The sequence below is a fragment of the Leptonychotes weddellii genome, chromosome 1, assembly GCF_054177405.1.
Source record: "Leptonychotes weddellii isolate Sample4059 chromosome 1, ASM5417740v2, whole genome shotgun sequence".
NCBI classification, from domain to species: Eukaryota; Metazoa; Chordata; class Mammalia; order Carnivora; family Phocidae; genus Leptonychotes; species Leptonychotes weddellii.
Window position 1 is genome coordinate 56,846,543 of NC_138369.1, and position 27,089 is coordinate 56,873,631.

At 46.5% G+C, this 27,089-nt stretch overlaps 1 protein-coding gene and 1 long non-coding RNA gene across 7 annotated transcripts in view; both read left to right on the forward strand.

The window, feature by feature from the left end:
- The window catches only part of CTDSPL (CTD small phosphatase like), a 114,656-nt gene that overhangs the window by 81,563 nt on the left and 6,004 nt on the right, over positions 1 to 27,089 (forward strand). For 3 of the 6 annotated variants that reach the window (XM_081824415.1, XM_081824449.1, XM_081824423.1), the window contains exons 3-7: positions 7,498 to 7,530; positions 14,319 to 14,420; positions 17,942 to 17,998; positions 21,460 to 21,552; positions 25,172 to 25,357. In XM_081824415.1, coding sequence (XP_081680541.1) covers positions 7,498 to 7,530; positions 14,319 to 14,420; positions 17,942 to 17,998; positions 21,460 to 21,552; positions 25,172 to 25,357 — 471 coding nt within the window. The remainder of the gene's footprint in view (positions 1 to 7,497; positions 7,531 to 14,318; positions 14,421 to 17,941; positions 17,999 to 21,459; positions 21,553 to 25,171; positions 25,358 to 27,089) is intronic. The other 3 variants (XM_081824443.1, XM_081824432.1, XM_081824458.1) reach the window with 3 other exon arrangements.
- Positions 1,217 to 4,929, forward strand: LOC145722265 (uncharacterized). Its single transcript, XR_014146393.1, has 2 exons — positions 1,217 to 3,441; positions 3,696 to 4,929. It is a non-coding gene; the product is annotated as an uncharacterized LOC145722265 (long non-coding RNA).

Genomic DNA, 27,089 nt, shown 5'->3' on the forward strand with positions numbered 1-27,089 from the left:
TAAGACTAGAATGATATATGCCAAAATATGAAGAGATTATCTCAGACAGATGGGTTTATATATAGAATTTTCTCCCCTCTTCTGTGCGTTACTTCTTTCTCTTTTTTTCTTTTTGCTTTTCCCAGTTTTCACAAAATAAGCTTAAATTACTTTTGGGATTAGAAAATAAATTACTTTAAAAGTATATATGAATGTAAGAAAAAGGATTCTGGGAAGGTGACAATCTGAGCACGTGGCTCTGACCATTTAAATTCTCTCTCTGGGTAAACCCAGGTGAGCCTGCTGGTAGAACCTGGAAAGTGCATTAAGGACCCTATAGTTTTCCCGACATCACTAAGGGAAAGAGCAGGCACAGGATTCGTCCTCTCTGGTCCTCAGTGAGAAGCAGGGAACTACCAACAGAGCAAAATGCTTGCTTGTCTTGGAGTCCTAGGACAGAGACTTGAAGCGGATAGTCCTATGAGGTCCCCCAGCCAGCAAGAGCTGTGGATTCCCTTGGAAAGGGCCTACAGTGCCCACTTATTGTGTGTGGTCCTTGGAGGGGCTGTACTAATGAGTTGAGTTGCTTTCACTTCATGTACCCTAAAGGAGCCCATCACTACAGGGACTTTCTTCATGTCCTTGTGGTTGGTCACTTTGGGCTCTGCTGGACCATGAAAACATTGCTCCTTGTGGGACCTGGCTCTGCTCCCTCATTTGCCACTGCTGAGAAGGTCCAAGTTGAAAAACTAGAATAGGAGGCTCCCACTGAGGTAGAACTAATGAAGGAGATAGAAGAGAACTTTTTTTTTTTAAGATTTTATTTATTTGAGAGAGAGACAGAGAGAGCACAAGCAGGGGGAGGAGGAGGGGGCGAGGGAGAAGCTGACTCCCCGCCGAACGTGGAACCCGACACAGCTTGATCCCAGCACCCGGAGATCATGACCTGAGCCGAAGTCAGATGCCCAACCAAATGAGCCACCCAGGCTCCCTGAAGAGAACTTTAGTAGACAACTCAGGAAATGATATTTCAAGAAATGAATTCTGAGTACAGAAGTAACTTTTAGAATTTAAAAAAGAAATCCCATGATTTCTAAATAAAAAAATTCAGTAAACAAACTGAGAAAAAGGAGACTGAGGATGGTCACTGCTGTGAACTGAATTAATGTTCTAGAAGAGCAAGTGGAAAAAATATCTTACAGTTCAGACCAGAGACAGAGATGATAATTGTGGGGGGGGGGGGGGCAGGAAGAGGCATCTAGGAGACCTAACAGCAAGTAATAGAGTTCCAGAAAGAGAAAAAAGTGATAGAAGAAATTTTTCTTGAGTTGAAAAAAAATCTCGAATGTGTAGATTATAAGGGCTTGCCAAGTCTGCAGCAGGATGAGGGAGACAGGTGGAGGAGCACATGCCTAGATATATGCTGTTGAAATTCTGAAATTTAAGTGTAAAGAGAAAATCTTGCAAGCTACCAGAACAAGATATTTTCAAAAGAAAGAGAATTATTCTAGTACCAGACTTTTCATCAACAATATTGAAAGCCAGAAGACTATGAAAGAAAAATTTACCAGGCTACTGAGAGAGAATTCCAAACTAAAAATTCTATATGTGGCCAAGATATCATTTATTAAGGCAAAGGAAGTACATTTTCAGACATGTAATGATTCAGAGAGGGGACAAAAAAAAATCTGGGTGAGACTGATATTCTGTTATGATATAATTATAGAAGATGTAGGAATAAATACAATTATTAGGAATAGAACTGTAACAAGCAGCACAATTAGAAAATAGATCCTCAATAGAGCCCCATGTCGGGCTCTGCGCGGAGCATGGAGCCTGCTTGGTATTCTCGCTCTCCCTCTCCCTCTGCCTCTCCCCCTGCTCACTCTCTTTCTCTCTCTCTCTCTCTCACACACACACACACACAGACAAATAAATAAATCTTAAAAAAAAAGAAGGAAAGAAAATAGATCCTCAAAATTCACAAGGAGTGAAAGGAGAAACGGGCAGAAATGTGAACAAACTATCAAAATTAAGAAAAGGAAAAAAAGAACAAACAACATAAACAGTAAACCGAACATAAAGAGTAGGCATGAAACCAAGTTCAATGAACCAAATTCTCCTAACAAAAGACCAAGACTATATCAGATTGGCTTGACAAATTCATCTGTATGCTGTTACCAAGAATAGACCTGTATCAGATAGGAACGATTTTGGCAGCAAGTAAAAGAAAACTGACAAATAATAGCTTAAACAAATAGGGGATTATTTTTTTCACATAAAAGGCCTGAGTCTGGCAGTTGCTGGGGTTAGTTTAGGGGCCTGATGATGCCATGAGGGACCCAGGTTCTTTCTGTTCTTCTGTCTCTCCATTTTTCCATTCCACCATCCTTGGCTCGTTTGCCTTCATCCTCACGCTTGTTTATTATCTCAAAGTCACAAGCTTCAGACAGCATATCCACATTCAAGGGAAGAAGAGAGGGAGGATCAGCACTACCCATGCCTGTCCCTCTTGTGGAAAGTAAATGCTTTCACAGAAAACCCCAGGGGACTTCTACATATGTTGATTGGCCAGAACTCTGTCACATAGCTACCCTCCAGCCGCAAGGGAGGCCCGAAAAGGGAAGAATTTAGACTGGCGTATTTCTGCCCTCAACAGAATCAGAGCTCTTTCACAAAGGAGAAAGGAGGAATGACTGCTGAGTAGACATACTAGGCAGTGTGGGCTCAATTATGCTGTAGTAACAACCCCCAGATCTCAGAGGCTTAGAACAATAAAAGTGTATTTTTCACTCATGCTACATGTTTATTATGGATTAGGTGGGCTCTCTGCTCTGTGGCATTTGTCCAGTAGATAGAGAATGTGAGCTACATATGTTATTTACATTTTTCTAGTAGCCTTCTTTTGAAACTATTTTTTAAAAAGGTGAAATTGAGTTTAATAATATATTTTATTTAACCAAGGATATCCAAAATATTATTTCAACGTGTAATCAGTAGAAAAAATTAATGAGATAAAACTTACATTCTTTTTCTCCCACTAATTCTTCAAAGTCTGATGTATATTTTGTACTTAGAGCACATCTTCCTTTGCACTAGCTGTCTTGCACGAGCTCAGTAGCCACCTGTGACCTGTAGCTGCCATTATCAGACTGTATAACCTATCTTATCCTCATTCGTGGACTAGACTGAGGAAGGCCCATCTCTTTGCTTTCATCATTGTCACAGCAGGGCAAAGGGAATGTGGTGAATCACACTGGCTCTTAAAGTTTTCACTCAGAAGTAACTCACATCTTATTGGCCAAAGCAATTCACGCGACTACACCTAACTTCAGGGAGCATGGAAGTGTGATCCTACCATGTGCCCGGAAAGAAAACTGGAATTATTTGGATAACAGGGCTAATTACTGCTACAGTAGGTGGACCAGTTTCTGACATCTAATATATAATGATTTTAAGAAGGTGGAAAATAGGGGCGCCTGGGTGGCTCAGTTGGTTAAGCGACTGCCTTCGGCTCAGGTCATGATCCTGGAGTCCCGGGATCGAGTCCCGCATCGGGCTCCCTGCTCGGCAGGGAGTCTGCTTCTCCCTCTGACCCTCCCCCCTCTCATGTGCTCTCTCTCTCTCTCTCATTCTCTCTCTCAAATAAATAAATAAAATCTTTAAAAATAAATAAATAAATAAATAAAATAAAATAAATTAAAAAATAAAAGAAGGTGGAAAATAGATGGGCAAAATGTAAAAAGAAGATCAAATAAAAAGAAAGCAAAGGTGGCAATATTAATATCAGACAAAACAAAATTCAAGGTCAAAAACATTAAACAGGAGAAAGAGGGGCATTTTCTCATGATAATAGGTCTGATACATGAAGTGTGTAATAGCCATAAACCTTTGTATACTAATCAACAGTACAGACAAATATATAGAAGAAAACCATTTAAACATGATAAAAAACTATCTTCTAAAAATATGGGGCACCTGGGTGGCTCATTTGGTGGAGTGTGTGACTCTTGATCTTGGGGTTGTAGGTTCGAACCTCATGTTGGAGGTAGAGAGTACTTAAAAATAAAATCATTAAGGGGCGCTTGGGTGGCTCAGTCAGTTGGGTCTGCTTTTGGCTCAGGTTATGATCCCAGGGTCCTGGGATCGAGCCCCACATCGGGCTCCCTGCTCTGCGGGAAGCCTGCTTCTCCCTCTCCCACTCCCCTTGCTGTGCTCTCTCACTCTCTCTCTCTTAAATAAATAAATAAATAAAATCTTTACCAAAAGTCTTTAAAAAATAAATAAATACAACAAACAACATAGGAAAATCTTTGGTAGTTTCTGGCTAATGCAATAAGACAAGAAAATGAAATACTTGGTGTAAATATAAAAAAGATTGGAAACTAGTTTTATTTGCACATGACATGATTATTTACATAGAAAACCCAAATACTTCAAAAATAGAATCATTAAAAGGTTTTGCTATGGTAGCTCTTATTTATGGAGAAATATGCTGTGTTTCTAGATAAGACTTAAAATTTATAAAAAGAAATAATATCTAAGGATAGGTGAGAAAATTTTGGGAAAAAATAATGAAAGATGACTTGCCTTAACAGATGAAGCCTTACTGTACACTGGATAGAAAAATATATTAGTGGAATTTACATGATGAGACTCTATTGTAAACCCTCAGCCCCAAATTCTGATGTGTTCCCCCAGTGAGCTTTCCTCATACTCTCCCTCCCCCAATTTAAAAATCATTTTAGGGAATCTTTTGAGAATCGCCATTAGCAAAAGGACCATAATTGGTACCCTAGGTCTGTAGAGGATAAAAGAGATGAATCACTGCTGTCATAGTAAAAGTTTTATTTAAAATTAGTATTTGCCAGGGTGCCTGGCTGGCTCACTCGGTAGAACGTGTGACTCTAATCTTGGGGTTGTGAGTTCAAGCCCCATGTTGGGTGTAGAGGTTACTTAAAAATAAAATCTTTTAAAAAATAAATAAATAAAAATAAAAGTAGTATTTGCCTAGATGAAATACCATGAGACAATGTTGGTGCACCCCTGACAGGTTTCCTGGAGTGGCTGGCTGTGTTTATGAGAGAATAAAGGCCTTTGAAGGCAGTTCCTCTGGCAGAGCTGAGCTGGACTCAGTGTTCATTAGTAGACTTCCTTCACTTAACATTTATCAAAATGGCTTTTTAAAGAATTAACTCTGAGTAATGAATCATTTGCATTAACACTTGACTATTCAGTCTGTAAGACCAGACCCCACGGAAAGAACCAGGGTCAAAGTGGGGCAGCTAAGGCCTAGAGGAGGACCCTCCGCCCTCCCTCGAACTGAGCTTGGTCAGGACCCCTGGAACACAGAGCCCAGGCCTGTAAGTTGTGGAACCAGATTCTAGGCCCATCTCTACAGCTGGCCTCCAGCTCTCCCTGCCTCTTGGAACTCAACAGGCCGGAGGCAGAGGGAAGGCTGTGGGCGGAATGCAGTGGGTGGCAGCTAGGGTTCTGTCCGCCCTACACATTCACTTTACCCTGGAGAAATGCTTCCATGCTTCCGCAGCAGTGGCCTGGAGTGGCAACTGTTGCCACCATCACGGTTACAGCCTGAACCTGCAGACCAGTTGTGCAGAATAAACGGGTCCAAGGCCCTGGCCAGAGGCAAGAAGAAGCCATCACCCAGAAGACCCCAATGGCCAGGACCATGGAGGACTTTCTCAGGGAGAGGGCAGAGTAAAGGGATCGCTGGACACTCACTAATGCATGCATACCCCATGCACACACACACACATGCATGCAAACTTCCAGGGTAATTTTCCAGCCCAAATACCTGGCCAGAGTAGCGTCTTTGGTCCTAGCCTGTGTTTTGCCAAGCCCTTCGGACGTTTGTTACCGTTACCTCTTCCTTCACTGATGTGCTCCGCTTGTCTGAAGATGCACCTGTGTGGAGGGGCTGTTTGCGGCCTCCCACTGGTGCAGTGGTTCTCACTTGGAGATGATTTTGCCCGCCCCCTCCAGGGCACACTTGACAGTATCTGGAGACATTTTCGATTGTCACTACTGGGCATTGTACTGGCCTCCAGTGGGTAGAGGCCAAGGATGCTGTCGAGCATCCTACAATCCTCAGGACAGCCCCCACAGCAAAGAGTTGTCAGGCCCAGAACGTTGGTAGCTCCAGAGTTGAGAAACCCTACTCTGTAGTGGCCCAATGGGCTTGTGAGCTTCTGGCCAAAGTCTCCCCACCAAGAGCAGTGACCTGCTCCTAGGTCCGGGTGTTGGGAGTAATATTACCTAAGAGCTTTGGAAATGAACTTCTCTGCAGAAGTTCTTAAAAACTGGGATTGGATTTGATTGTGCCGTCATGTTGGAGAGCAGCACAGCCCTGCCTTGAATAATGGCAGAAGGCAGTTTGGAATCCTTAAGACAAGCCCCAAGTGTCCTGAAAAAGGAAAGAGCATCAAGACGGTCTCGAGAGGGAAGAGTAGTCGCTGTTACACTGCAGAGGTGGTAACTAGGGCTGCAGATAATCAAGAAGCTGCTAAATGATGCTTGGAGGCAGAGCAGAGCTCAAAACGGTGCCAGCCACCTGCCTCTGTCAAGTCAGGTTTGACCCCTTCCCATGAGAGCGTTGTCACCAGTGACCCCCTCAGTAAAGAGGGATATACTATTCACAGATCCTTCTGTGTGGGAGACTGGAAACAGTTCCTCATTAGGAACTATGATGCTGCTATTCATTGTCTCCCATCGAACCATCTAAAAAAGAAGAAACACAGAAACTGGAAGTGCTCAGTAGAGATAACAGAGAGAATGTGTTATTTTATTAGCATTTCGTAATGATGCTAAAATGAAATGTTTCCATCAACCAGGTTTGGAATGGCTGGCATTCCGAGGCTGAGGAATGGGTGAGGCCCCACCCTGGGGCCTGAATTTTCTTAACACTCCCTGTGAGTACAGGTTCTGTCCCCCTTAAAGGGAACGCTGTCTCCACGTCTGTGGCCTCAGGGGGAACCTCTTGAGCCTTGCCTTGTCCCCCCTTCACAGTCCTCCTCTAGAAGAAAACCAGGAGAGGCCAGGGTGTTCCTCGTAACCTGATAACTGGTCTTCCTTTCCCTGCATATTGTACTGACTTAAGGCTTAGTCTTTTTAGGGAAAAACTTACTTAAAAGAAGAAATAAGCCAGCTATTAGAGGGATTAATGGATCAAAGTAATATATGGGCTTTTTGTTTTTATTTTTCAATTAAGGATTAAATTCCTGGGAGTAAGGGAGGCACCATTTAAATAAACAAGATTAATGAGCCTCAGGAACCCAGCCTGGTTTGTCAGCGGAGGGAGTGTCTGGGAGGCAGAGTGGAGCCCAGTGCCCTAACTGGAAAATCTTTGGGTTCCTCCTGTTCATTAAATACCACTAAGGTACAGAGAACAGGAAATCATAGGGCTGCTGTACTCAAGAGTGCTTTGAAGTTTCTTTGGAGTATATGATCTACTTACTTCTCTTCAAACCTGACAATGATTTCTTTTTTCTTTTTCCTTAGGGTGACCAGAGGCAGGTCATTCCCATACCGAGTGTATGTATATTTATCCAATTTTATTTAAACATTCATAGAATCTTGTAGCTTTGGGCCTACTGACATAAAAGATTTTTTTTTTAATGTTCTTGTGTACGTTGAGTTTAGCGTGTGGTATAAACAGCTCTGTTCTGTTAAAAAATGAAGCTACATTTTAAACTGTGAGCAGGAGGTTCTGTACAGGGAGAGTTTCCTTTCTCAGGAACAGCGGGGCAACCAGCATCTATTAACCAAATTCTCACCTTTCCTTTCTTTCTGCACAGGGCCTCCAAGCTAATAAGCTAAGGCAGCCTGCTGCACTTCCCCACTCCAGCACCTCAGCCCCAGCTCCACAGACCAGGAGGACATACTTTGGCCCAGACATAGGATTTTACAGCAGGTTCTGTCCCAGTGGGCTCACCAAGCCCATGGCCCGGGTGACCAGACCAATTCTGACTTACTCAGCAGTGTTGGTAGCTTGGCCCTGGTTCTGAGATCAGAAAAAAATCGCCCCAATTGTATTCCCTGAACTTGCAGGACTCACCCCCACTCCTACAGGCTGGCTTTGCTCTAACCCTGTTCCAGCCGGGCACTCCCTTGGGCCACCACTTCCCTTTTCAGCCCTGAAATTTCGGAGAGTAGCTACACCAGTGTTCAGCGTCAGCACAGGCCAACCCCCTCCCCCAGACATCAGCTATCCCCACTGTTCCTGCTGTGACAGCAGAGCCACTTAGCCTGAGGCCAGACAACAAGATACAGACCAGTGACTGACTCTCCAAAGAAGCTGGCGCCTGGGTGGCTCAGCCATTAGGCGTCTGCCTTAGGCTCTGGTCGTGGTCCCAGGGTCCTGGGATCGAGCCCGGCATCGGGCTCCCTGCTCCACAGGAAGCCTGCTTCTCCCTCTCCCACTCCCCCCTGCTTGTGTTCCCTCTCTCGCTGTGTGTCTCTCTCTCTGTCAAATAAATAAGTAAAATCTTAAAAAAAACTGGCACTTGAGCTGTCCCTATCAAACAAGACCAGTTAAATAGCCCTGTGTCCTTAGAGAAGAGTTTAGATTTTAAAAAGATGTCCATAAATTGATACTTTAATCCATAAAGAGTCTCTGATTCAGATTGTTTGACTCAAATCTGTTCATCTAACTTTCCTTGGACTTTTTCACATATTTTCTGGGAACATCCAAGAGACACAGCAATCTTACACTGGAAGGAATGGATTTCATTAGTACAGGTTGACTCCATATTTGGTAGTGAGTGTCCATTATAAATTGTAATACATTGCCCCCCAGTTTTTTGATAATTTCATTTTTCTCAGGACTTTAACTCTCCATTAACGAGTTTCAAGGGTTTGTGGAGTGGTTCTGACTTCTCTAGCATGCCTGGAGGTTGGGCTTTGTCGGGAAAGCTGACTTTAATCCAAAAAATGGATCAAGCAGAAGTTTTTATCCAGTGTTTGGGTGGAATACCCGGTAGGATTGATACCAGAGGTGTCCTTTTAACCGTTATACAGAGTAGTTTCATATATTTTTCCTGCAGAGTTACCTACGTTAAACAGGTGACAGGTAGCAGCTTTTCCCTTACCTGTGATACTCCCATAGCACTGGTTTTTCTCAAAGTTCATTAAGTGCCGAACAAAGCATTGTCAGGGTAGAACTCTACCGAGGAAAATTACCCTTTCCCCAGAAATCTCAACACATTCTAGAATCCCAGAATGAAATAGCCAAGGGGGGAAGATCCCTTGTATAATTTAGTGCAGTGTTAGATCAATAAACTGACTCCTTCCTACAAATGAGACTCTAGGTCAGGCCTTGTGAGTCTCTGAAATATCTTGCAGAAAAACAAAGCCTAGCTAAAGTAACTTGCATCACTGTATAATATCCTCCAGAAAAGTAGGTCTACTGATGGGCTCAGTGTGATTTCCACTGCCTGCTTAGCATGCACAACTGCACGCAAGTCCATCTGAAGGCCAGCTCAGCCCCAGGATTCGAGCCTTGGGATCCCCTGCAGAATCTGTACCCACCTGTCAAGGCTGCAGGTCACATTAACAGAGTAGCCCTGCCCTTTTCTGGATCACAGGGGACCTGGTCAGGGAGCCTGTGTGAGTTTGGGGTGCTGTGCCGTAGGAAATGTGAAAATCCAGGCTTGTGCTAATCCCAAACGAGAGCCTATAGACTCCTGAAAGCTGTTCCAGGCCCTGAAGGTGAAAGGTGCCCCCGAGCCTGTGGGTACCCAGACTAGTTCCAGCTGGAGCCCCCCCACCATCTTTCTTCCCACCATACCCGTCTTATTTCATTTTCATGCTACTCTGTTTATATGTGCAGCTTTGGTCTTTTGATTTTTTACTAAGCAGTAATTCAAGTTCATAGTTTTAAAAAATACTGAAAAAATAAAGTAGAAAGAAAAAAAAATTCCCAACATGGTCCCACTCCCTGGAATAACCACTTTCAATATTCTGTATCCTTCCAGAAATCTAAATACACACAACCATATTTACACGAATGAGAATTTTGCAAGATGTTTTTTGCTTTGAACAATATACCCTGAACCTCTTTCCAAATATTAGTGCATAGTGAGTGATCTACCTCTTTCTTTCACATGTCCTTGATGGCATTTATTTTGTTTCTCCTTCTGGGTTATTACAAATACTTAGGAATATTCCTGTGCATGTATGTTTATGGACCTGAGTTATAGATCCTTTCCTAATTGTTGAAATTCTAGATCAAAGGATATAGCTAGATCAAAGGATATAGCTAATTCTGGATAGATTAAAGCCAAATTGTCCTCTGAAAGCCTAATTTATGTTCCCACCAGGAGTGTGTGGGATTGCCCATTCCCTTACCAAAAACGATGATAATCAAATATTTAATCTTTGCCGATCTCTAAGTAAAGAATGGTATATCAATTCATTGCTTTGATTTGCATTTCTTTATGAATGAGGATGAACATCCTTTCATAAGTTTATTATTTATATGTCTTTTTTCTTCCCTGTTCATTTCTTCTGGATGTTCTACTGTGTTATCTTTTTCAATTTCAAGGAAATTAGGACTTTTACCCCAAATTTATGGTATATCTTTTGGCCTTGGTTATAATCATTTTGGCCACAAAGAAGTTTAATTTTATATAGGCAAATGTGTTAATCTTATCTTTTATGGCTCCTGAATTTTATATCATGCTCTTAGAAAGATCTCCCCATCCTATGACTGTGAGCCATATTTTCTCCTAGTATTTAATGGTTTTATCTCTACACTTAAATCTGTTGACCCATCTGGAATTTATGTTGGTGTAAAGGCATGAAGTAGTGATCCAGCTTTATTTCCTTTTCCAAGTGTCAGGGCAGTTGTCTCAACACCATTTATTGATTAATCCAGCTTTTATACCCCTCTTGAAAGTGACATCTTTATCTGGACTTGACATTAAACATACCACTCAGCAACATTGGCCTCCCAACCATAGGCTGGGATTTGGGGCCCTCCACACATCTTACTGGAAGCCTCATGGGCTGCCCAGTAAAAGTCAGATGTGGAAGGGTAAAGAAAAGAAGCAGAGGGACGGGTTTAGAACCCCCTCAAGATTGGGTGGTCATGGCTGAAGGTGAGCACTCAAATGCTCTGGCCCCAGCGAGGAATGCCACTGGGGCTGTGAGCCAATTCCTCCCATGCCCTCTCTTCATGAATCTCACTCCATCCTGACGCTCACCACGCATGGTTGCAGTGCAGCTGAGCCATAAAAGCACTGAAAGGGGAGAAGAGAAATGCGTTTTCTACAGGTGGCTATGCTGTTTACCTAAGCCTTTTAATAAACAGTAGTATACTTTTTTCCACCAAACCTTATGAAGGAACCCATCAGCAGAAACAACGACTGTAAAAAAAAAAAAAAGAAAGAAAGGAACGATTGTAATTAAAGATGGTCTAGAGTTTTCTTTGTCCCCTCCTGCAGAAGCCCTGAGATCTCTGCCCTCAGCTGTGTGGCTTGGGGAGCCTAGAGTGCAGACTCTGAGCCTGAGGACTCTTTCGTACAAAAACCCCAGTCTGATGTGCCAAGAAGCGAGTGAGTAGGGTGGGTACTCTAAAGAACCTTAGAGTTAACTGTTCGTGGCTGCCAGTTCACTACCAAGGATGGGAAATTCCAGACCTACTCCCAGGAAGAAAACTGAAATGAATGCCCTTCCGAAACCCTGGGTGGCAAGCCGAGGTTCCTTCCTGCCCCCTCCCCCACCACATGGTTTTGCCCCCTCTCCCCACCCTTTCCATCCCCCTGGCAGTGCCCTCCATGTGCTTTGGAGCAAGAGGTTTGTGTAGAAAAGGCTCTTCTTGATATAACTGGTGTTCCTCTTGTTCTCCAGTTCTATGATGGCCTGAGAGGAAATTTGCCTCAGGGCATTTTTAGTTAATAATTCAAGCATCACCTGAACAGATCAATTGAAGTAACGAAGCACTGTTGCAATTATATAGCGCATGTTCCAAGGACACAGCTGTCCAGAAGAATTCTTACCAGTGGTCTGAAGAATTTGCATTAATCTAAAGCCAAGCTCTCAGAGAAGCTGTGTGCACTTAGGAAGCGGGCTGAGGATTAACGGAACCTCCTTGCCCACTGCCCCCAGCCCGGCCTTGTTCTCTGCAGCACAAATACTAGATCAGTAGCTTGCTTAAGAGGAGTCTCCCCCTTCTCCCTCTTTTCTCTCTTCCAGTCGTATTGTGAGGCCTCTTCCATACTTCAGCTCAGAGAATGCTTGCAAAGTGTGGGTTAAATATGCTAAGAAAGTAATTTTTATTCTCAGGTTTGGAAAATAACTGAGCCACTTTTGGCAGATCTTTGATGTTTTCAGATCTGCTAGGGATAGAATTTCTAGAGCCTTATTTTCCAGGCTAGCAATTACATAAAGTGAAAATGTTGTTTAATATATAAATGCATTGAGAACGGAGTGGACAGATACACACTGAACTAAAAAGGGGGGTATCTGGGGAGAGGAATGGGGCACAGGGAAGAGGGACTAGTTGTCTGCTACATGTCTATATTCTTTACAATGAGAGTGTGTTTTTGTTACATAATTGTGTAACAAAAAATTAAAACAAATTTTATTCTAGTCATAGGCATGCTTTCTGCTATGGCGCAAACAACAGAAAATAACTCAAATCCTCTTTATCATGTTCGCTCACAGAGCTCATCATACCCTGCCTTTTTAAAACACTTTTACAGGACTTCTTGCAAGTTTAATTTTTCCAGCCACCTGCTTGCTTGCTGATTTATAATGAAGGACAGAGTCCTTTCTAGGGCCCCAAATCCCATGCCCCATGTCTAAGGCACATCTCCTCCCAGGCCACTTGCAATTGCTGGGTGAGAATATACTGCTTGGTGAACTTTAACTAGAGCCAAGGGAGTTGGAGGCCATGAAGGCTTTTTCTTCTGGACGATGCCGGACAGGAGGAAACACCCACACTCACTGGAGAGAGCCCCTGTGAAATTAGAATCACCACACGCAGCCTCACCCCGTCAGCCCAGACAAGATGATCATCACACTTGCAAATTTACCTACCCTGTCGACTTCCCTGTGTTACATTCACTGTTGAATCAGCAAAGTCCAGAATTAACTCTGGACCCTTGACTCCTGTTCACTTTAACCTCCCCCCAACCACCAGAAAAAGGAAATATCCATTTAAAAGGGAATACCTCCTGATTTCTTTTTTCTTTTTCTTGTTTTTTGTTTTTGGGGTTTGTTTGTTTTAACAAGCTAAATTGTCTGTTCTTCAGTGGCTAGGGACACATTTTTTGTGTGTTTTGTTTTGCATTAAATATTGAACAGAGAGAGCTTGACCTTCCAGGGTAGAAAATTAGCTAGTTAACATTGGATACTGAATACACCACAAAGTAAACTGAAATACTTCAAATCATCTCTAGAATGAGGCAAGGCCCAGAGAAATAAAACTCTGAATCAAGAATGAGGTTGGCTGAAGATACCTAGCCGTTTATTAGCTCTTTACAACCTCTTTATCACAAGATTAGATTCAGCTACTACAAAGACATAAATAGGTTTTCTGATTAGTACACAGCGTGTGGATTAAAGTATAACTTCCAGATACTGAGAATCCAAGGGGTAACAACGCCACGCTTGCTCGGTATTAGTACTGCAGTGGGGCAGACACCAGACACCACTTTACCTCGACCACTTTTATTTCTGTTTCCTATTATTGGAACTCACTTTGGATTGCATTTTGCTGGTGGGTCTGTAGGTACTCTTCAAGTTTCTGAAAATTTTAGTCATTAAAACAAACAAAAGCAAACACTGTGGTTCCAGTATAGCTCTAAACTATACTTCTGTACCACAGTGAATTTCAGACAAAATAGGACCCCAGGAAATGGGCCTGGAAGTATGAAAGTAGCTAATGTAATCAAACATTTATTTTTGCGTAGCCCATTTTAACAATAACAGTAGCCACCATGTATGTGCCAGGCAGAATGCTGGGCGCTTTACCACAGTTACAGCTGATAACAACCTTCATGGTAGGTATTATTATCCCAGCTGACAGCCAAGAAAGAGACAGAGCTGATATTCAGAGCCTGGCTTGCCTGGTTCCAAAGCCTAGGCCCTCAAATAGCCATTCAGACAATGGCACAGTATTTGTTAACTGCCTAGTCCTGTTGTTTTTAATAAAATTCCATGATGTGCTTAATCAGGCATTTAAACGTTTGATCTCATTTCAACCTCATTGACATAATATGATACGATAATAAGGGCACTGGTTTGTCTTTTACATCAAGGTAATAATACTGGTTTGTTTTTGTTTTTGTTTTTTGTTTTTGTTTTTTTCATTTTAGCCACCAGCTAAATACCTCCTTCCAGAGGTGACGGTGCTTGACTATGGAAAGAAATGTGTGGTCATTGATTTAGATGAAACATTGGTGCACAGTTCATTTAAGGTAAATCAACAAAGAAAGCAGTCCGTGATCTTTGTGATTTGGTCACAGTTGTATTGGAAAGTAAAAATAAAGAAGGATGACATTTTGTGGTTGTTTGTGTATGACTTCACTGTGCATGAAGAAATCCCAAGAACAGTTGCTTATTAACTCTGGTAAACATTAACTCAAGTAGTTGAATAGTACGTAGTTTGGGGGAAAATGCTGGGCTGCCGTGTCACTGAGACCTCATTCTTAGGAGATCTGAGTTTTCCAGCCCTCCAACCCCTGCAGAAATACTTTTCGTGTGGCAAAAGGCACCATGCCCCAGGACACTACTGTGTACTTGTCAAGCTAGTCAGAGTGCTGTATGTTTTATTGGAAGGGGCAGGACAGGCACCGTTAAACTGTCAAGCAACCTGCTATCTTGGAAGCTTTCCCAGACCAATTTCTGAAAGATGTCCAGCTCTGAAGAAGACTTCCAGAGTGACAGCATCTGGGCAGATTCAGCCATTTATTTTGAGCTTTTTCATGAGAAGAGGTTGCTGGGTTTGTTTTATTTTTACAAGCTTCATAGCTGAATGAGTATCCATCCACCTGCATGACTTCCCTCCTGAAGGGGGCGGGGCTGCGGTGATGTCACAGGGAGCATCACGCCCCAGCTTCTTTCTGTCTCCTTCCTCACTCCACTCCCTGCCAGAAGGACAGCAAAAATTACACATTCCCAGAGGGTGTCCATGTGGGAATGGCTGTGGTTACACTATTAAGAAGTGACTTTGTGAACCATCTTTCCATTTTTTGAAATGAAACAAGTTGTTTAAAAGAGGCAAATGATGAAAAGGTTTGGAAATAGGGAGCTGGGGGAAAGAAGAAGGGTCCTGGTCCTATTTTCCCTTGGGGTATTTCGGGAGATGAAACTGCTCCGCTGTCACTGGCCAGTTAGACCCTGTTCCTCCTTTTACCCCCAGCCCTCAAATCCCCTTCCTTTGCTGAGAGATGTGAGAGGCACCGTCCATGATGGGGCATGTGTCTCATGTGAACCATAGTCATTCCTTGACCATTGTATTGGGAAGTGAAAGAGCCATCAAACTGACCCGGAGACCTTTCTGTCCAGAACATCCTCCTTGTGCCTGTTTCTCCCTCAACAGAAGCCTTCCTTAACAGGACAAGGCCAGACAGCTGTCTGCAAGTCCTTTGGGAGAAGGGAGGAGGTGCCAGACCTCCTCTAGCAGTGGGAAATGGCCCATCTGGCCACTGGGGCCTGGAGGTGTCACCTCCTTCCCAGCACCTTGAGGGCCTTTCCAGGATTGGTCCTGTGACTGCCATGACCTTGTGTCCCAGCTCAGCTCTGAACAGCATTGGAAGCCTTTTCTCCCCTGTGGGCAAGTTGCTCCGGACTTTTCAAATCCCTCAGGAGGAAAGCCCTTTGGAGCAGGGGTCATTTGCCATTTCAGCCTACATGGCTTCCTCCCAACACTGGCCAGACTGCCCGAGGTTACAGAGGGTTCCTGCCTCCAAAGGCAGGGCCTGCTTGGAGGGCGTTATACCACGAGCTGATGTGAACAGCGTCTCTTCCATCTCTTCCTTCCCTGGCCTGCCTATATTTGCAAGCAGAATATTCTTTATGGTGTGGGGTTTTTTTATTTAAATATACTTCACATACAGAGTTATATTAGTTTCAGGTACCCAATACAATGGTTCAACAGTTCTTATTTCTCCGTGCTCATCAAAATACATGTATTCTTAATCCGTTTATCTGTTTCACCCATCCTCCCCACCTCCCCTCTGACAACCACCTTTATTGTATGGTTTTTAGTGTTCTGAGCATTTCAGAGGCCTCTCCTTGAAAATGTACAGCAGTACGACACACAGACTCTTAGACCCAGGTTGAGAACCGTGGCTTGGCATGGCCTCCTTTACACCCAGCACGTGAGAAGAGACTGAGGCTCAGGCTTGCTCTGAACTGGCGAATGGTTTTTCTCTTTTAATGTACTCTTTGGAATATGATTGCACAATCTGCTAATGCCTTGTCAGAGTTTCTTCCTTCAATCTTGTGTTTTTAGCATGATTTTGTATTTTATAAATTTTTTTAGAGATTTCATTTATTCGCTTGTCAGAGAGAGAGAGCACAAGCAGGGGGAGTGGCAGGCAGAGCAGGTAGAGGGAGAAGCAGGCTCCCCGCCGAGCAAGGAGCCCGACGTGGGACTCGATCCCAGGACCCTGGGATCATGACCTGAGCCGAAGACAGATGCCCAACCGACCAAGCCACCCAGGCATCCCGATTTTGTATTTTAGTTGTAGAATTATAAAATACCGAACTCATCCTTGGCCTTCCAACCACAGGAGTGAATAAATTGTAATCTTAAGCCTCAGGTGCTCTACTAAGTGCTTAGGAATGGTTCTGCGATCTAGAGTTTTCTATGTATTTTCAGTTTACTTATCAAAGATAAGTGTATGTGTGTGTGTGTGTACAGCGATGGGCTTAAAGGCAGATCCCAGTTCAGATTCTGACCAGACACTCCGTACCGCACACCCCTCTCTGCACCCCTGCCCAGTGGCCACCACATGTGCTCTCCTCCCTCTCTCTCTCTCTCCTACTTGTCCCAGGGGTTTGCATGCTTCTGATTCTCTTGGGCCTGTTCATTTGAGTAGTTTCCACCTAATTTATGGAATTCCATTTAGAACTATATGTAAGCCCAGCATTGACTTACACAAGAACTGCCAAAGAATCATATTTGGATTTTAAGTGTCATTAATATTGTCGAAGAGTTCTTTTAAATATGCCAAAGTTTGTCGGTGTGCTGGGCATTGTGTTAGAGCAGAGCAGTCTAGGGTGGGCTGCCTCTCCCCCACGGCTCAGGGCAGGAGCCGGTGCCGGGCAAGGCTGAAATCACTGATGCTCAGGACCAGTGGAGCCGTGGGCACTCATCAGACCCATTACTGTAGCTGTGGAAGAGAGGAGAAACCAAGGTACAGAGGGAAGGAGCCTGCCCAAGGTCATGGCTTGTGGCCTCTGACTTCACCCCACGTGTCTGTGGCCCTGCTTTGTGTCCATGTGCTCAGCATCTCCTGCCCAGTTGGGATGGGCAGGAGCAGCCCATCACAGGGCAGCCTGCATCTGTGGGTCCAATACAAATCATTCTCCCCCAAGTAGCAGGGTCCTCTAGGACCATCAGACTCTCACCTCCTCCCCCTGGTGGCCAGCAGTGTTTCTGCATCATCCTGGCAGGGCTCTAGGCAAGAGCTGGGTTTTCTGAGAAGCCCCAATCCCTGGCTAGGCCGCCCTACCCTTTGTCGTTTAGGCCAGGAAGATGATAGAGAGGTTGGACCAAGATGCTAAAAACATAATGATACTCAGAACAGAAAAAAATGTGCTTTCTTCCTTGTGCTTATTTTAAGGAACCAAAGCATTCTTGAACATCCTTTGCTTGAACTGTTTTTTCCAATAATAAAAACATTGGTCCAGGCAAGTCTTATTCTTACCAAAGTTTCCAATTTTATTTTGTTCTTTCAGATGTAGTAATTATCATTTCTTTTCTCTCTAGCCTATTAGTAATGCTGATTTTATTGTTCCGGTTGAAATCGATGGAACTATACATCAGGTAAGAAATCAAAGCTAAATATGAGTTGCAAGTAACATTTTTTGGTAATTACATTTCCTTTGAACTTACTTCTAAATTCCCATTTCATCAATAATTTTATGACTAAATCAAAAGGGAGAAGGTTTTGTAAAATAAATACAATGGTTTTCTGCTTTTTTTTTTTTTCACTGACATGAATTTCTTTTATACTGAGTTTATAAGGGAAACTAAAATCTGTTTGTAGATATTGGATGTCGTTGCAAGTTCAAATAGTTCTTTGATTTGATTCAGACTTTTAGAAGTTTCCATATCCCCCACTGGCCTAGCTTAATGGTCTAATTAACTTCCTCATGTAAGGGCTTTCGGCTACTCTCCTAGCCTGCAACAGGAAGATGCCGTAAGTCACCCACTTATGGGGGAATCTTGGGAAGGGGTGTCCGTTTCCAATGCCAGCCACTCCGGGCTGATCTTGTCACTCCTACACCGTGTTCTCCAGTGAATCTTTAGCAAAATCCCAACCCAAAGGATAAAGAGGGAAGGGTGTGTTTCGGATCAGGAGGCAAATTTGAATAAAGATGTCCTAGTTAATTGGCATGCATCTCTGTTCTGATATTTTTTCTCCTTATGTGCATGACGCTTCTCTAGGAATAGCTTCATTTATGAACATATTGGAACATTGTACCTCGGAGGTTGAGGAGTGGGGGAGATTTTGTCAGGCTTTCCACAGGCATGGTCTGACCATCTTCCTTGTCAACCCCAGGGTCTTAAAGGGACAGTCTCTGGCCTGATATGTTTATATCCCAGGAAGGAAAATATCTCTTGGTGCTTGAGCCATTTTAGAAGGAGGTCTTTCCTTAATGATGCCAGTCATCTCTTTGGCCCTTGAGTACAGGGTGTCAGAGTTGGTGATGCCTTGGAAATCAGCTGGCCCAGCCACCTCGTTGTCCAGGTGGGGAAACAGAGGCTCAGCCAGAGAAAGGGTTGGTTCAAGGTCATACAATGGGAAGAATTAAAATGAGACTTCCAGTCTTTTGCCTCCTGGCCCATGGCTCTTTTCCTGATGCTCTAGTCCCTTCCCTCCCCTGCCAATAGGTCCTGCCAGGAAGCTAGCCCTGAGAAAGGCAGCTTATCCCTAGTGTCTCCACACTTCACGTTTTTAAAAGCCATCAGGGAGCCAAAAGGCAGGCACTTGGGCATTTAACATTTGCAAAAGCATCAGCTGAATTAACTCAGCATCTGAGAAGCAGTTAGGGCTTCATTTATTATCTTGGCTTCTGCTACAAAGTAATGAGATAAAGGAGAGGCTGCCTACTGGCATGGCAAGAATTAGGAGAGAAATTAATCCTTCTTACCTCGAGACTATGAGCATGACCCTCGGGGCCTGACCTGCTATGGCCAGCCCATTCTCGAAGGAGCCACCCCAGCTCCCCCAGCCTCCCTCCAGACTGCGCTGTGATTCGTATGGTGGTAGATACTCCAGGGCCCCAGGGTTGGGGTCAGAAACTCTCTCTCCTGAGGGAATGAAGCCACAGGCGCCAAGAGGAGGACCAAGGCCCTGGCGAAGGCCGTGGCCTCGTTCAAGTAATCCAGGATAGGCTGTGCAGGTCCCAATGGGCCTATTCTTGGTTACTTGCACGCGGACGCGGGCCTGGACGCCGGCATCCGGGCCCAGGACCTTCCTCCCTGCCAGAGGCACCAACAACCAGAGTTCCCAAATCAGTCTCCTGCCCTTTGCGTGTAGGAAAGCTTGCTTTCCAAGCAGTATTCCCAAGGAGACTGCGGACCACAGGCCATACCCATTCCCTGGCATCAAGGAGTCTCATGGGCAAAGTGGGGGCCTGGAGCTACTGCAGCCACAAGCCCTGCCCGCACCCCCACCCCAACCTCCCAGCTCCTCACAGCCCTGTTGGCACCCACCCCAGGCCATCCTGCTCCTCTGGCCCCTCACTATACCCTCGGCCACAGACCGTGCTTACCCCACTCGTTCAGTTGGCCCCAAGTTCCCACCAAGTCCTGGCTCTGTGCAGAATTGCTCTGCAATGCACAGAATGCATTCTCTGTGCGGTACACAGCCCCGCCTCCCCTCTGTGACTCCGCGGGATAGACCGCTGGCAACATCTGCCATTCACGGCCCCACGCGGACCCCCCCCAACCTGCCTTTCACACTTCCCCTTCAGCCACTTCTTCTCCTATCCCCCATCTCCTCCAAAGGGCTGGTCATGAAGGGCTCGGCCATGCTCTGACACCCGGGTATTTTCAGGCCAGGTCTCATGCTCATACCGTTTCCTCTGCCTGGAAGCTTACTTCTCATCCTTATCAGCCTGGTGAACTCCTGTTCATCCTTCAAGGCCCAGGCCGAATGTTACCTTCTGTGATTCCTTCCCCCTGAGAGGGGAGTTAACTGTCCTTAATATATCCCTGTATTACAACTTCCATTATGCATGCTTATCTTGATTTGCTTTTATTTATATCTGCTCTAGACTGTGAGCTCTTCAAGGGCAAGGCCTGCATTTTGTTCGTTTTTGTAACTTCTTCAGGTTGAGCACAGAGCTGGGGCTCAGTGAATATGAGCTGAATTGAATTTTAATAAGTTTGATTTATTTTAGGGAAGTGGCTAATTTCAAATGGAATTTATTCAAGTTTTAATTAGTTCTTCCCTCCTCCCACCTTCCCTATCTTCTGTCACTAGCTTTGCCTTCTCTCCCGTCTCCCTAGTCTCCTCAGATTTGTTCAGGTTCCCTAGTCAGGAGCACAGAGCCCAGCAGCCACTCTAGGAAAGCCTCCTCTTTGCCCCCCTCTGCTTGGAGCCCCCCCATGGCTGACTGGGGGCCTGGGAGTAGGCTGGCTTCATGTACCCTGACATCTGTACCAAGCGCAAGCAGAGTAACCTTTGTTACGGTGTCAAGTGGACAGCTTCCCAAGCTGACACGGAAGGCACTTCTTGCAGCTTTGCTGGGCCTGCCCTCCCACCCCAGGCCTTCCGAGCAAGGGAGGTGCTCCAGTCAAGGGTAGAAGGTGGCAGCTGGAGCAATCCCAGAGCTGCCGGGCAATGGGCCAGGCCCGGACCTCCCAAAGGACAGCCCCCAGACCCTGGCCTTTGTCCACATAGGCCCTGACCCAGAACACGTGCCAAGAAACACATGTGAGAGAATGAGTCATTTCACACAAACATGGCACAACCCTGCCACTCACTGATTCTGAAAATCCCTAAGACCCGCAGCACCATGGTCAGCTTCCCTTTCTCCCTTGGGAGGAGGGTCTGCACCAGACTCACACCCGGAGCCCAGTCTGGGGAGTGTGTCTGGCCTGAAGTGCCACCTCTGCTTACATAGCCCTCACACAGGCAGGGTCTCCATGCCACAAATAGAGCTGGGGACAGGAAGCAGTTACCTTTTCAGGAATTCTTCCTCCTTGGGTGTTGGCCCTCGGCCACCCCCAGCAGCTGCCACGACTGACCGGCTTGCTGTTTGCTACCGTTGCAGGTGTACGTGCTGAAGCGGCCCCACGTGGATGAGTTCCTCCAGAGGATGGGGCAGCTCTTTGAGTGTGTGCTCTTTACTGCCAGCCTGGCCAAGGTACGTCCTGCTCCTAGCTGGGCGTCCCCAGCCACTCCACCCCGACCCCCTGTCTTACCAGACAGCCCTCTCTGAAGGTGGGGGAAGCGGTTGCTATGGTGACAGGTTCCCACCCCAGATGGGATGGATGCAGGCCATGTGCGCAGTACCAGCCTGAAAGGCTTCCGGGTTACCATGGTGACAGGGAGCCCTTGGAACAAATGCTCCATGAAGTTGCTGCATGCAGCCGCCTCGAGCTGGATGTCCACAGACCAGGATATCTCGAATGTGTACAGGATAACTGAGAAAGGGCATCTGCATCTCCTCTGCTGACTGGCAGCCCACCGCGAGAGGCTCCAGCCTTTGTGTCCTTCATTAGCTTACACAGGTTTAGGGAAGGATGAATGTCCAAGATTGACCCGCATGCACAGGCCGGAGGAGGGTTCTGACTGGCCCAGTGAGCCCTGAGATCGGGCAAGTGACTTCGCTTCTCTCCACTCCGTGTCTTCTAGAAATTAGGGATAATTCCCTCTACACCTCTTGGGGTGGATCAAATGAAATAATGCACGTAAAGGGCATAGCATAGCGCCTGACTCATACGCAGCATGTACTCATGGAGCACCTGCTGCGCTCCACATGCCCCGCAGGCTCTGTCACGTGGTAAGTGCTCCTGATGTTCCTTGTTTAGTTATCATAATTTTTGATGATGACAAAATAATTCACATGGTTTGGCCTTGTAGCTTGGCATGAATCTTTGACCCAGCATCTGTGCTGGCTCTAACCACGTAGAGTGGTTTCTTTGCCTTCTCCTACAGTTAAAGGACCCCCCCATATGGTTATGTCTGCCCTTTCGCGGGTGTGCTGAGCCTAGGGGGACAAGAGGGTAGGCCCCCACTCCCCAGAGGAGATCCTTGCCATGACCGTCTCTCACATCCTGACTCTGATGGGGCCAACACCATCCATTTGTGGCTGGCACCACCAGTGTCTCCGTGGGCGGCTCCGGGACTCTGAAGTGTCCCCAGAGGTGAGCTTTGGGGGGGCCCAGGTTAGCCATCTGCCCATCTCACATGCAGTTCCCCACTGCCCCCAACAATTCCTAGCTCTGGACAGCTCCCTTCTTCTCCTCTGCGTGCTGAGGACTCTGCCTTCAGGTTCCCAGACATCCCGCTTTGCCAGACTGGGCATTCCTGGTTTGGGCCATCTCTTGGTCATGGCTGAGATGAGAGAGAACCCCACCTGCACAACATTCTTCCAGGCTCATTGCCAGGCCTTGAAGCATGAGCTGGTAGAGAGTGAAGCCAAAACCTAGGCCTTACCTTTGCATACTAAAAAGAACGTGGCCTCAGGGAAGACCGTCTTCCCCGTGGTTGCTCCTTCCCATGAATGGGACCAAGAGCAATGGTGCCACAGCGGATTTGGTTCTCCTGGCAGTGCTCTGAGGTGCCGAGGAGCCTGAAGGGACAGCTAAAGAAGCAGCAAACAGGACGACTGCACCCGCTCAGCGGGGATGGAGAGTTGGGGGGGTTGGGGGCTGCTGCGTCGGGGGAAGGTTGGCAGAACCGAAACACTCCTGCTTGGCATTGTCCCCAGCACTCACTTAAGCATCCTTGTGTAGTCTCCCTTCCTGGACTGCTCCCACCTGCGCCTCCATCTGTCTCTGCAGCCCCTCTCTCAGTGCTGCTCCAGCCTGGCTCAGCTGCATCAGCTCCCAGGTGCAGCCTTCCAGCCCTTTCCTCCCTGTGGACAGGTGGGCACTCCCCAGTTTTTGGCTCTGGGCTCAGCTCCCAGCCAGCACTGCCACACTGGCCCACCGCCCAGGAGCCCCCAGGAACCCTCCGCTGACTGTCAGAGCCCTTCCATGTCTGCTTCCTCTTCTTGGTTTCCTTTATTGATGGATTCACCCAGCAAATACTTATTTAGTGCCTACTGTGTGTCGGGCTCTGTCTTGGGCCCTGGAGACAAAGCCCCTGCCCTCATGAAGCTTACATTCCCCACATTCATCTCCAAGGCCTGGAGCCCCCAGACTCAGACATTCCCTTGAAGGATGTATGCCACCACCAGTGTTAACAATTCTGGGGAAATTAACCGCTGTGTCACCAAGAGTCAGCCCCCTAGTACCCCTAGGGCACTTGGCTGCCCTTACCAGCTGACAACTGCAGTGCCCACCTGGTCGGCAGGAAACACAGCCTGCTCCTGGACTCTGCCCCTTCGGGTTGTCTCCAGGGAAAGGAGGACATTCCCACGGTCGGAGCTGCTGCCTGTAGCCCTGTGGCCCTGCATCCTGCAGCGTGCTGGCATTTCTCGGCTCTCGGGCTGCTGTGCATTCCACTGCTGGCCTTCCCAACACCCCAGCCTCGGGGGCTTCCTGCCTCCCCGGCAATGTGCCGGGCCCTGGTGACACCTGGCTGTGCTGGTCTTGGTGCCGAGACATGGCCTCACATCGGCCTTGGAACTGCCACTCTTTTGCCTCCAGCCCCAGCCACTCAGGGCGGCCCAGTCTTTTAGACATCTTCATTTATGAAGATTTTCCCTCAGAGATAACTCCTTTATTTCTTTATCCAGTTCAGCCTGCTTTGGGAAAATTCCCCAGGTCACGAGAGAGGGCCAAGCAGAGTGAGCCCCAGCTGTGAGCTGGGCTCACACTCCTTCTCATAAAACTCCTGGACTCCAAGGAAAGGGAAGTGGGTGTCTGATACCGGCCTGTGACTGTCAGGGGCTGGCCTGGCCCAGCTACCCAGAGCACCCACAGGGGGCAGTGTGGCCTCATGCCACACGAGCCAGATTCAAAGTCAGCTCACTCATTCAGTGGTGAAACTAGTATTTCCTGAGCCCCCACCATGAGGTGGGCACTGTGCAGGGTGCCAGGGATATCGTGGTGAGCATGACAGACAAGGCCTGGATGCACCCTGACCAGGGAAGAGCAAATCCAGTAATCCCTGGGGGTGGTGAGGGAGCTTGTGAAGGAGACCACTGTGAGGCCATAGTAGCCAGAAAGGGAGGGACAGGCGGCTGCTCCAGACGGGTGGCCGGGGAAGCCAAGACCTGAAAGGCGAAGAGACGGAAGGAGAGGCTCCTGCAGCAATCCCATGCGGAGGGAACACTGGTGCCAAGGCTCTGGCCATGGTCAAAGCCAGTGCAGCTCAGGTGACGAGCGAGAGCCGAGAGGTGGCAGAAATCACGTAGCTGCGGCCGTGTGGGGTAGGTCTCAGCCCAGGGACGCAGGTCGAGAGTCGGGGTTGAAAGCAGGGGAGTGGTGTGATGGGACGTGTTTTCCAGTGCTGCAAAGGAGATGCAGGGGGAGGAGGGGGCTCTTTGGGAGGCTCGCGCCGCCACCCCAGGCAGAGGTTACATAGGTTGGGGTCAGGGCAGGCAGTGCCAGTTATGCAGAGAGGGGCAGGTGGATTCAAGATACTCTTAAGAGACGGAACTGCCAAGGATTTCTGATGGATTGGATATGAGAGGTGAAGGAAATGCAAGAATCCAGGGTATCTTACACAAACGGAAAGGAAAATAACCAGGATCCTGAAACACATCCAATTACTTAAATCCCTTTCTAGAAAAGTATATGGATCTTGCTGCAGTAGGCCAGGGTTTCTGGGCTCTTTCAGGTGCCTAGCCTTCACTGTGACCTGCTTTTCAGTACGCAGACCCTGTGGCTGACCTGCTGGACCGCTGGGGCGTGTTCCGGGCCCGGCTCTTCAGAGAATCCTGCGTCTTCCATCGTGGGAACTACGTGAAAGACCTGAGTCGCCTGGGCCGGGAGCTGAGCAAAGTGATCATTGTGGACAATTCTCCCGCCTCGTACATCTTCCATCCCGAGAATGCAGTAAGTGGCCCTAGGGGGAAAGAAGGCAGGGCCCCGTCCAGTTCCACGTTTGTGTCCTCAAGCACCTGGGCTGGCTTTCTTGGCCTTCCCTGGGTGAAATCCCAGCTCTGCCACTTTGCAGGTACCTGGCACTGACCAAGTTATTTAACCTCACCGAGCCTTACTTACCTCGTCCATCAAATGGGGATTCTAGGGATGCTGACCCGTAGGATGGTTGGAGGATCGAGTGTGGCAGAGCATGAAAAGCACTTAGAACGCTGTCTGCGTTGGGGAAGTGCTCAGGGAGCCTGGATCTTAGCATTTTTCATACTGTTACTGAGAAGGGTTCCGTCAGTAACCTCCTGGAGCTGGCTTCATGACTCCTGTAGATTCAAAAGGCTTGGATGACCTCTTCAGCAGAAGTTCTTAAACAAGAATGAATAAGAACACCTCAGTCAAGGCCTTCAGACAAGCCTGCCAGGCTTTTCCACCTCGTAATGATGTCTTAAAAGTATACAGTGGGAACATTTCCTACATTAAACTCCCTGGAGCATTGGCGGTCCTTAGTGCCTGCTCACTGGTGCAGCATGACTCTCCGAGCATGAGAGAGATGCCCTCCTGCTTCCCGGCCTACGCTTCCAGGGGGAGAGGGGCCAGCCAGGCCTGCTGGTGATGGCCAAGCCCTCAGCAGTTACCACCACACTGGCCCTCAGCTCAAGCAGCCCGCCCTGGACAGGAGGCTTCCTCCCCAGCCTGGGCTTCTCAGACACAACAAAAGCTTCCCCAGGGTCCTTTCCTTGAAGCCAGAACTCTGTGGCTCCACTTGTAACAAAAAACTGAGATCAAGCTAGATTCATTTAGTTAGTGCGCAGTGATTACTTGAGTAAACATTCCAAATTTATTATATTTAAACGTGTTCGTTTTAGTGAGTTAATCAAATTCAGCATAATGCATTTTGTCATTTGTCTCTAACAGATAAGGATTACTTCTTAATACAATCACAATTCCATTATCACATGTGACAACTAACAGTTTCTTAATATTATCTAATATCCAGACTGTGTTCATATTTTCCCCATCATCTCAAAATGTTGTCCTACATTTGGATTGACTCAGAATCAAACAAGGTCAAAGCACTGCTTTGGTTAATAATGTATCTACTAATTCTTATATAATCTTAACAATTCTTCCTCCCTTCTCCCTTTTTCTTCCATCCTATTTACTTGGTGAAGAACTCTGGTTATTTGCCTTATAGAAATTTCCTCTCTTCTGGATCTGTCTAGTTGCAGCCTTATGGTAGTGTTTTACTATGTTCTTCTAACTGCCATATTTCCTTTAAACAAGTAGGTAGATTACTACTTTTCAAATTTTTCAATTTTTTCAAGAATACATCATAGGCTGGGTGCCTGGGTGGCTCAGTCAGTTGGGCATCTGCCTTCGGCTTGGGTCATGATCCCGGAGTCCCGGGATCAAGTCCCATATCGGGCTCCCTGCTCACCAGGGAGTCCGCTTCTCCCTCTGCCCTTCACCCCACTTCGGCTCTCTCTCCCTCTCTCAAAGAAATAAATTTTTTAAAAATTAAAAAAAAAGAATACATCTTGGTGATATTGTATACTTATGGTATCACATCAAGAGGCATATAATGTCAGGCTGTCCTACTTTTAAAGATTTTACTTTTATTACTATTATTATTATTATTAAGTAGGCTCCATGCCCAATGTAGAGGCCAATGTGAGGCTCGAACCCACAACCC